This window comes from Bos indicus x Bos taurus, chromosome X, assembly GCF_003369695.1.
Source record: "Bos indicus x Bos taurus breed Angus x Brahman F1 hybrid chromosome X, Bos_hybrid_MaternalHap_v2.0, whole genome shotgun sequence".
Lineage (NCBI taxonomy): Eukaryota > Metazoa > Chordata > Mammalia > Artiodactyla > Bovidae > Bos > Bos indicus x Bos taurus.
The window spans coordinates 109,742,009-109,753,288 of record NC_040105.1 but is presented as its reverse complement, the minus strand read 5'-3'; the positions used below and the strand labels follow the sequence as shown (position 1 = coordinate 109,753,288).

The 11,280-nt window shown below is 42.9% G+C and overlaps 1 protein-coding gene across 1 annotated transcript; it reads right to left on the bottom strand.

The window, feature by feature from the left end:
• Positions 1-236: 236 nt before the first annotated feature.
• On the bottom strand, positions 237-10,576 carry SPRY3 (sprouty RTK signaling antagonist 3). The gene is made up of 2 exons (XM_027534289.1): positions 10,185-10,576; positions 237-4,738 (listed from the first exon to the last, which is right to left on the bottom strand). The coding sequence occupies exon 2, from the start codon at positions 4,633-4,635 to the stop codon at positions 3,769-3,771; it is 867 nt and encodes a 288-aa protein (XP_027390090.1). The 5' UTR covers positions 4,636-4,738; positions 10,185-10,576; the 3' UTR covers positions 237-3,768.
• Positions 10,577-11,280: the final 704 nt, after the last annotated feature.

The window sequence follows — 11,280 nt, the reverse complement described above, 5'->3', positions numbered from 1 at the left end:
TGAGCAAAGTAAAAACACTTCCCTACTGGCTCCATATCATAAGCTGATTGAGAAATGGTAACTGGCTGCAAACCAAACATGTTTTCAAAGCAGGAAGTGGAGATCTGTAATGGCTCCATTTTGGGAAGCAAGATAGCTAATATATGATGTCTATAACTATTGCTTCACTCCTAACATAGGAGCATGTGTGTTTCAACTCTTAGGGTGCAGGTGGACTGAAGTTAGGGAAAGAACCATTCACCATTTGAGGTTTATTATACCACGAAGGTTTATACTATGCTCCAAACTTCTATACCTGACTCTGGAGTCAAACAGCCTAGGTTCACATCTCAGTTTCAGCATTTACAAGCTTTGTTACCTTTGGCAAGTCATTTAACCCCTCTGTACTTCAGTTTCTCATTTGTAAAATAGCAATCATAATACTACATACATTGTAGAGTTGTCTTGAGGATTAAATGAGCTAAATAGGCAATGTGCTTGAAATAGTGCTTAGCACAGAGTAAGCACTATGCAAGTGTTCACTATATTTATTTTAGCTATTGTGATGATGAAAGATGGGCTAGAACCAAAAAAAAAAAAAAAAAGGCTCTTGGCTAAAGCCATATGAAATGTATCAAGGGACCAATATGTGGAAAGCAATAGATTTAGGGGATAATAGATGATTTAACTGCAAAAAAATGCTAAGCAGGAAACACCCTCTAAATATTCCTGTTTATACAGTACATGACACAAAGTATAAAAATAATGAAAACAGAGCCTCTCTGTAGGATTTAGAGTTCTTTCGTATATATTTTAAATATACATGTGATACATTAAAATATATAGAGTTGTGTGAATATATATTTACATATGTATATGTAAATATATGTATATATATATCACTGAAGGGCTACATATGCACACTCACTCACATGTCCGTGTGCATACCCCAACAGGACCCATCTATACGTAAACCAGATGCAGTCCATATCAGGCCAACTTGGACGCAAATGAAAGCCCTAATTCAGCAGACTGCAGATTGCAACTACATTTGAATAATCCTCCAGTTCCTTCTACCAAGTGTAAGGCCATTTAGAAATACACTGAGAAGAGCTCCTCTGGGTGTATGGCAAAGCCCAGGGCCCCTCTGGCAGTGCACAATTTGCCTGAGTAAGGACTGCAGGATTGAGATATCAAGGAGCTAGCTATCAAGGAGAAGGGACTTGTGTTATGTTGGACCCTGAAACTAATAAGCAAACATCAATAGACTAACTTTAGCTCCAAGAACAAAGCACTAGTGTCATAGAATCCTTATATATCTCAGCTTTAAGCAAATTTCAGGCAGAAGCGAAGAGAAATGTGTGTTGCTATTCATCACCATCCAGTGTGACCCAGAGAACTGGGCCCAACTTTTAGGTGTAGATAAGTTCAAAGGTCAATCAGGCAGACTTGGAAGATAAAAAGAAGTTACTTAAAATGGAAGGACTTGAAAGCAACAGAAGAGGTGGTTTGGGTTTATAAATGTTCCAAGAAGCCAAACCTTGTATATGGCACCATTTGCAGCAATATCATTAACATTATTAATAATCATCAATAACATATTTATATATACAAAAATAGAGCAAAGCAATTCTATAAGAGGAGGTGAAAGTGAAGGTGAGGGTCTCTGCAGCTCAAATGTCAGTACACTTCAGGAAGATTCAGAACCAACGAAGACTGAGTGGCACATATTTCTACAGTATATAGCCAAGAAGGGGACATCAAAGTGTTCCCTTTTCCTTCCCCCTGTGTAGGACTATACATTTCTCCCCACCTTTCCACGCTGTAATACATATCCATGCACACTTTAAAAGAGATGATGATATAGAGAGTCTGGAAGTCTCAAACTAAGTTGGAGCACCTTGGTTTCAAGCAAGTGCCCTTCATCTTTGAATTCCTTAGTGAATTTTGGATTCACTGACAGAGGGAAACTGTTATCTAATTCTTGTCTTTTAACAGCAGTCCTTAAGAGCCTGCCATCACCACTGCAGCCTTTTCCCATTGAAGGCGAATCATAGCACAGGCTCTTAGTATTTTTTTTTTTTTAACAGAAGTCAGTTCTCTGCATTATACATCTTTCATCTCAGTTTTTCACTGTTGCTGAAATTTAGGTTCTCAGGCAACTGCCATTGCAGACAAAGCCAACAGCAAGCACAGTGTGTGCAGCAAAGGGTAGGTGCAATGGCGAAGATACAGCTTAATTAGGGCTTCCTTAAGCTTTTCTTTTCCACACTTGAGCTTCTGTAAGATGACAGAGCCAAAGGTGATGTCCACTGGGGGAAGCCTTGACAACTGAAATGAAGTTAGCTACCCACTATGCCCCACATAAAGACCACCACACCAGGTTGGCATGATTCCTGAAGACTGAATGGGTATGGCTTTCTGTCATTGTTAATAGAGTCCTAGGAGAAATTTTCCATGACTTAATGTGGTGCAGTGTAGAGAATATTGAACCAGGAGTCAGAAGGCCTGTATTCCAGGCCCAACTCTATGAACTCTGTGTGCGACCTCGGGCAAATCTCTTCCTAATTCTAGGCCTCAGTTTTCCCATCTGTAAAATAAGGGCATTGAACTAGATTAACAGTTAAGATTCCTCCCAGCTCTAAAGTTTTATGACTTTTTATGTCCATTATTAAGGCCTGAGCCATGCAGTCTCAGGGCAGTTAGCTTCTAAGAAAGAACAGACCTCTGTAATATCCTTTGCTTTGTTCATTTAGCTATAAAGCACGTCTGCCTTTGGCACTTGGGTCAGACATACAAAGTTACGAGCATCCTGGTTTACTATCCTACTCAGCATGCTAGTGGAATCTGGTGATTATTGGGAAAGGGAGTAAAACTTCAACTCATTAAACCTGGAAATAGAAGCTAAGTTTGCCTCATATGCTCATAAACTGGTGAGTGTGGTTATGAGTGCACACACACTATTGCTAGTGATCAGTTCATTACAGTAATCAATTTCACTTAATAAAAATTAGTAAATAGTATAACATAGCAAAGTTTGGTGTCAAAGGAAACACCGATGGAAAAAAACAGCACTTCTTGACGTGTTAGAGAAACAGGCAAGAGAAGACATAAAACTGATGGAACACAATAGAAATACCTGCAGAGAAAGGATTAGTCAGAGAGAGAAGGAAGGAAGGAGAAGGTAGGGAGAGAAAAAAAAAGAGAGGAAAGTTAGAATTAGAGAGGGCGAGAATGAAGTGGAAAGGAGTACAAAACAGAGTTAACACAAGAAGGGGAGGAAATGAGAGAGAGAAAAGACAAACAAGAGAAGGGCAGTAAACAGGGAGAAGGGGTCAGATTCCCTGGAATATTGAACACTGTTCCACATGGACCTGTGAAAACCATCTAACAGGAAAGCTTCCAAAGGCACTGTGGAAAGCAGAGTGATGCTCAGAGCCTGCATCGAGAGGTATCATGTTGGGGAGCCCCTAAACCTCCACATTGCTGGCTCTGTCAGCCCTCAGTGTCCAAATCCTCATGCTTCTACATCACCTGAATTGGCCATGACAGCCATAAAGGCTGAGATGGTAGGGTATAAAAAGATTTAGGGGGAGTGGGATAGATACTGTGAGAAAGAACAAGGCATCCTGTGCCAGGATGTACTTAGCCATTCCCCTGACACTGCAGGAACAAAACTGGTGAGCCCTAATTTTGGCTACTTTCCTCCTCATCCCCTTCTTCAAAGATGAGGCCTATGCTTTACTGACAGGGGCTAGGAGAAAGCTCTGGATCCCCTTGGTAGGAAGGTCATACAGACTTTTCCTGGGCCTTGGGGAAGGGCGCACTACCAGAAGAGATTTTTCTGCACACAGTGTTGGTGTGCCTCTTACAACGGCAGCCTGGTCGCCTGAGACTATCATAGCCCTGCTGGCACAGATGGAGGCATCCACGGGTAGGCAGGTAGCAGCACAGGCAGGGTAAGAAGAGGGAGATGAGGCTCATGGCTGCCCAGCGGACGAAGCAAGAGCCAGGCCCACAGGAGCAGGGCTCATCGGCGCAGTTGTCTTCATCGTCAGTGGAACAGTGGTAGAAGAGGCCCTTAACACAGCAGAGACAAGTGCCATAATCTAAGAGGCTCTCAGCAGAGCAAAGGCAACGCTGGTTGCATAGCCAGCAAGCGGGGAGAGGGCGAGCTGCTGTACAGAGGACACACTTGCAGCGCCCACACTCCTCACAGATGAAGAGGTGCTCACTGGGGTGCATGGCAGAGTGCTCAGCTTCTCCTTTCAGAGCACCGTCAGCCTTTGGGTGGGCTCCGGTTCCAGGCTGGGTTCGGATGATGGACTGGCCTGAAGGTGAGGGCGTGATGCTGGCCAAGAGCCTTTGATCAGAGGCAGTGGTACTATGGGACATTGAGCTGGCAATGCTAGACTGGCTCAAATGCTGAGGCAAGGGCTGCAACTGATGGCACTGGCTGAGACTGCGGGGCAGAGCAGTGGGCATGGTAGCCAGGGACCAATCAGATTTGTGGGTTTGCACGATAAGGGAAGGACTGGAGAGGGCCTGTTTACAGGGAACTGGAGGACGGTCCACATAATCATTGCTAGCGTGAGTAGAGCGCAGCTGTTCAATGGGCAGAATTTGTTGGAAATCATCTGTCACTGCAGCATCCATTTTGCCTCGATTCTTGAGTTGTGAGTGGTTTTGGGTCAGGCTGGCACTTATGGTGATAAAGAGCCCTTATAGTTACATGGGTCTTAGGGCACATCAGAAAATCCTAGGAGAGAAAGAATAAAAACAATAAATAAGAACACATAGGCATAAGTACCTTGCAGGAAACCAACAAAGCTCAAGCCCCTGTCCCCAGCACTACCTTAAATCACTTTAGTCTTCATGTTACTCCCTGATTCTGTAATTGACCTCATCCATTTTTTTTTACAGGCATGTCTGGTCTTCTCATCCAGACTATAAAGCACATTGGGAGCAAAGATCTGATTGTGGATTCCTTTTGTATTTCATCATATGACTAGAGTCATAGGAGCAGTTAGCTCATTCAGATGTTTCCTAACTGAAAAATCTAGGCCTTGAGCATCAAAATTCTAATAAAACTATCAAATGCAAAGGTCACATTTTGAGATTTTACAGAAAAACCCAAATGAATTTTTTGGCCAACCCAATATATATATATATATATATATATATATATATATATATAATCAAAGCTTTCTTTTCAATGAAATTTATAAGCATAAATAAACAAATGATAAAGGACACTGTGATTCAATGAATATAGGCAAGCAAGCAAGCAAGACCCAATAATATTAATAGCAGAGATATGGCAAAGACACAGAGGGCAGAAATTAGACTATCTATAGAATAATGGAAAAAAGGCTTCCTAAGAATATAAAAAATCCAAGACTAATCATCTTGCAGTTCTCCTCACTTCATAAGCTGCTTTAATTGATTGAGGAAGTAATTCTTTTAAATGGCGGCATGACTCCAGAATCAAACTTTTGTATACGCAGGAGTAACCCTAGTGATGGGGAACCATAAAAGAAGAGACCTGAATTAATTCAAATATCACCTGTAATTGTTCTTATTACGACCCTAAGTCAAGTCTATACTGATGGGATTTATTAGGCAGAATCTGCTTGGACTGCTTTTCTCTATCTTTACCTTATATAATAAACTGGCTTTCTTAAAGAACAGCAATGCTTTTATACAAAATTTAACCTAAGCTGAATATCTGGAAAATATATTCTCTCCTGATTCGATTGAGCCTGGTACTGATAATGATGACCATGAGGAAAATACTGTTCCAACCGTAGATTATTGTTTTGCACCATCTGGAAGACGGACCAGCCTAAAAAGGAAACCTAAACAAAAATCTAAGACTCATCTTGGAGACATTAGGACCTAGGAAACACTAGCATGAATAAAGTATATATTTGAAATCCATCAGATTTCAGGCCTCCTCAAAAGAGATCGATTACTCACACTACTATATGGGATGGAAAGCTTGAATGAGTAATAGAAAGGAACAAGTGACAGAGGATAGTGCTTGATTAGGTTTCCATAAGCAAGCAAGCATGACACTGAAATGTGCCCAAAGCTCAATAGCAAGGAAAAAAAAAGATGTAGCTCATATAGGACTCAGTGGCTAATAATACAATCGGATTCATTGCCTTTTGAGGTTATATCCCAAAGCAAACCTATTTAGTTGAATTTGCATCTGCTCATTTTTTAAAAAGAAGATTTAGTTTGGTTAAAAATAACTTTTCTGCCACATCACATCAAAAAACCAGTCTGACTATAATTTCACTTTTTAGCTACTTGTTTCAGTGTTACTCAATACAGCATAAGAAAATGAAGATAAACACTATGGAGATTCTAAGACTCAAATATGCAACCTTTGTCAAATCACTTACTTCTTTGGGGCCTCAGTTCCACTATCTATATAATTATAGGGGTGGCCTAGGTGATTTTGAAGGACTCTGCCCCACTACGGTCTGTAATTATATAACTATACAATTGGACAAAAGAATTCTCTTCATACCTTCTGCATCTTCAGCCCTTGAGGGTAAACTGGGCAACATGCCCTTGTTTACCAGGGCATTCAAAAGCAAAATGGGTTGGACTCACAGCCCCCCTGAAGTCTTACACCCCTACCTTTGCTGTACTTTTGTTAAGACTCACAGTCCCAGCATTAGAAAGGAACAGGTAGTTTTCATTTGAACACCCAAATAAACAAAGACACAGTGTTCAGCCAGCTTGCAGAGTGTGTGGATCTAAGAGTCTTGGATTGGGAAGAGTCTTTTGACAACTGTATAAGAAATAAATGTATTCCCCATTGATGAGATAAATAATGTGTGGGGCCTTTCAAGCCCTTTACACTGTATAAAGAATAATGCATACACTGGATGCATTTTAGAGTCACTGATTTCCCAAAGGAAACTAGATTTGAACATACTGGAAATTCCAAGGATCAATAACTCAAAGGAAAGCATTCAAGGTCTTAACATTACAGGAGATAATCATATGGGATTCCAAGGATGTTACTAGATATCTCAGAGATTTGCCCAGAAGGTTGGAAGCTAAGCTTGGAGGAATTTAGGTCATAATAGAAATGATTCAGAACCATGAGGGGATTCTATCTTGGCAGCAAAAGGGTATACGGTGTTTAGGTTAAGAGAGTGTATTTGGATATTGATTAGACTGCTACAAGACTGGAGAGTTCAGATACTTGGTTGGGTGATTAAAGGAAGCTTTGGGCATCAGTCTGGGATGATGAACTACTACTGTCTTGCTTCCAGATAAGGGGATTGACAAGATGAACTCAGAAGGTTTCTTCCTGCTCTATAAAATCTTTCTGAGAATGAAGAGTGGAAGATCTGCAATATGGTGGGCAGTAGGACCTGGGTAAAATCAGGGTATTGAGGAGGATAAACCAGTATTGCATGACAATAAATTGTTTGCCATTCCGGATGTGCTGAATCCGATCTGGCTAACAGGATGAACTGAAATAGATACTGGAGGGGAAGGTAAGTGGGGGCGGGGTGGAGTGGAGAAACAAATAGACAGGAGGACTGCTGCAGCCCACAGATTAGATGAAAAACTACTACTACTGCCTGCATGTTTAGGATTCAGAAACCCACTCATTAAAGGGCCATTCATTGTGAGCAGCAACAGTGAAGCAATGGACTGTGTTGCAGGTCAATTCCATATTCTATGAAGTGAGAGAGAGAATATACATATCACATATTATGAACTAGGAGCCAAGGTGATTACAAGTCTTGGCTGCACATGGATGGGATCTAGTGATTTCTGTCACGTAGTGCCTCTGCAGTAATGAATGATGCATTGTAAACCCACTCCCATCTCGGTCCCTCTGGCCAGGTGCTCATAGCTTTCTCAACAGTGTTTCTGTAGCCCTGAAATTTGCTATGTTCAACCTAAACAGAAATGTCTTTTCTTATGCGAACGTGGGTACTCGAAAGCTAAATTCATTCAAGAAATGCTGTTTGTTAATGAAAGAAAAATGTCTTTTCTCCCTGGAACTGAAAAGCTGCCATGTTGAGACTAAAGTTGCAAACTTTCCTAGCTAAAGCTCTTCTATGCTAACCCCTTTAAGAGGCTTTTGATTTGGGTGATAAATCCTTTCTGATATGGTATGACTCAAGCTCGATTTCAAGGAAGAAGGGAGAAGAGAAGGCTGGCTCCTGTTTTCTCCTGTTCCTATGGGTTCAATGCTGTTTTGTACCTTACTGTGTAACGGCTCTGGGGTGTGTTGCTTTTTTTTTTTCTGTGCTCTGCTGTTATATACACTCGTTCTCAGAATAACCGAAAGCAAACATAGGGGGGATTTCTGCTATGGCTTTCTGTGTTTTCTTAGTTCTACTGTTCCAAAGTCTGCTCTCTCAAAATCCCTCTCTGTGCAAAAGCATTTGCATCTCTATCAAAGCACTCCCCCCTGACAAATACCAAGTTGTATATAGTTTACATTACTAACCTCTCAGCCACTGAGTGGGCCTCCCTCCTACCACATACATCTTGTTGGAGCTGCCAGGTTCTCACCACATTTAACTCTTAACTTGTCACTTTGCTACCCTAGTCCTATTCATTACCTTCAGTTTCATTAAGACACACAGCAGTTTATTTCCAACCAGAGGGTCTTGCAGTTGTAAGAGCTTGCCTTTTTAAAGATAGGGGTGTTTTAGTATAGTGATATTACAAGGAAAACTTGTAATATCAAGTGAATTCACAGACTTCTAATCCTGAAGAAAATGCTAGTTCTTCATTTAAGAAGTAGGAATCTTTCTTTAAGCCCCAAATTCTTTTATAAGAGACAGGAAACTGAGTTCTGGGTGACTGTGGGCAAGTGACTTCTGTTCCAGGCCTGTTTCTTCATCTGCAAAATGAGGAGGGGTATTAAAGGAAGGTTTGAAAAGTCCTTTCTTGTCCTTATGCTCTAAATTTTTATGCTGGGTTTGCTGGTTGTATTCCTCTGCCTCAGAAGTCTTTCATGAAGAATTGGTGCCCTTTCCCTCAGGTTCTTTACTTCCCCACTAACTCAACTTCTCAACTCTGACTCCAAGTCACCCAGATCACTCACTAACTAGATTGTTTCTCAGCTAGAGAGACCTAAAACAGAACACAAACAAAAGGCCAAAATGGATAGAATGGTACACCAAAGTCTTAGAAATTTTTATTTAGACGTTTAGGGAACAGGATTAATACTTCTCTGGGGATAAAAAGCTAGCCTGTGCCTTACCTGTATGTATGTATGCAGCTGACTTGTTGGGAACATGATTTAATACCTGGTATAGCCAAATTATATTACAGTGACGCTTTAATGCACCCAGAAAAGCAACAATAGTTTGCATTTCAAAATAGATTTTCCATTTAAGAGTTCAAGGTCTGTTTTCCATTCATCAAACATGGGTTTGCAGCATACTGAGGCTAGTGGCAATGATCATTAGACAAATGGAAAGGAGTGTGCACCACGGCCCTAGGTCCTATCAAACGTCTACTGGCTAACCAGATATGCTGACAGATTCTCACTGTGGACAAAATTTCCATATGCCACACAGAGACATGTGCACACACACCCCGGCCTGGATCCAAAGGTTTCTAAATCCTTGCTCTGACTCAATGTAAGTAGGGGGTTATGCCGTGTCAGCTTGCACCATTTCTACCCAGAGCAAGGTGATGTGATGAAATCTGAGCGATGCACAGCCCAGACTTGTGAGCCAATCGGAGACTAGCCCTGCACTGACAGGATGCCCGCTGGGCAGCCAGACTGGCCTCAGCACGGGTTCCCCCTATGTTCTCAGCTTGGGTGGTTAGGCTGCGCTACCCAGGGCTTAGGCAAGCCCCACAATTCACCTTAAGGTCAACAGCCTAGAAATTCCATTGACATCGGGGCTGTAGGAAGAGTGATTTCGAAGTTCCCTTTCGATTTAGCCATGTCTAACATGGATAGTTTTCTGCAAGGGGCTGTTTCATTGAAATCTCAGTTGAACGGTTTTCATTTTATTTCATCCATGCGCTTGAGCTTGTGCGCGTGCACAGACACGCTCTCTCTCTCTCTCTCTCACACACACACACACACACACACACACACACAGAGAGACACACACATGCACGATGACGGGAATGAATGGCAATCTGTGCATTGCATAGAAAGGATTCTGAGGTCTTGAGGAGCTCATCGCTCAGCTTACCTTGAAGCAAGGTCTGAGCCATGCTGAGAGAAGCCGAACTCATGGTCCATCTGGCTCAAAGGACCTCTTCTTCTCCCGAGTCTTTAGGTTTCTCCACCTCTTTTCGGAAAGTCTGAATGAAAACTCCTTCCCTGGCAGTGGAGCCAGAAACAGAGATAGTTCTGTCTCGGGCTTTCTGACACAGCACAGAAAAGGGAAAGGGAGGAAGGGGAAAAGAGAGAGAGAGAGAGAGAAGGTGGCGCTGAGGAGGAGAGTCGGACTTGTAGTGGCAGATACTTTGTGTAGATTTTCCATGCAGATCTCAATCCTGATGCACGTATTCCCCAAAGAAAGCTCAGCAGGGTAAGTTGTTCACCTCCTCCTCTTTCTCCTCCTCCTATTTCTCCTCCCCGTCCTCCCCCGCCTCTTTCTCCTCCTCCTTCTCCTCCTCCTCCTCCTTTTTTTTCCCCTCCTCCAGCCTTTTCCTTCCCCTTCTCTTCCCCTCCCCCGCCCCTCCCCCTTCCCTCCTCTCTCTTCCCTCCTCCTCCTCCCCTGATGCCTCCGCCTCGGTCTCCCTTCCCATCTGACAGCTGAACCGAAGCCGCAGCAACTGCGGTGGGAGACCCGGGGTCTCTCGACAGAGCAAGAGATACCGCTAGGGTCCGATGATTTGTGTAGCTTCGGGGGCGTGGGTAGAGCGTCCGCAGAGAGATGAGCGGCGGGGTGGTTGGAGGCGGGAGGAAGGGGGGATGAGATCGCAGTGTGTGTGCAGCTTGCTCAGCGAGCCCGCTGTTTTGTGAATGTAGACATTTTCTCGAGGTCTTGTGAATGGGTTATACGGGAGGATGGGAGGGGAGAGATTTAATGCTCCTTGTTAGAGCCTCTCTCTCCGCCCCTCCCCACTCCCCAGCCTCCACCGCCCCCCCCCTCCCCATTTGCTTTCCCGGAGCTATAGCTCTTAATGCTTGCCTAAGTGGCGTCATCCCAGCTGAAATTGAATCGACCCATTAGAACTCCCCATAGGAATTTCTGTATCCGGTCCCTGGGTAATGACTGAAACAGGATTTAAAGGGGAGTGGGGGTGGGGCGGAGAGGAACAATTTTAAGGAGTCCTCAT

What these genes read in the sequence shown, in the direction of transcription:
- SPRY3 (XM_027534289.1), bottom strand. Translation starts at nt 4,635, where the DNA reads ATGGATGCTGCAGTGACAGATGATTTCCAACAAATTCTGCCCATTGAA.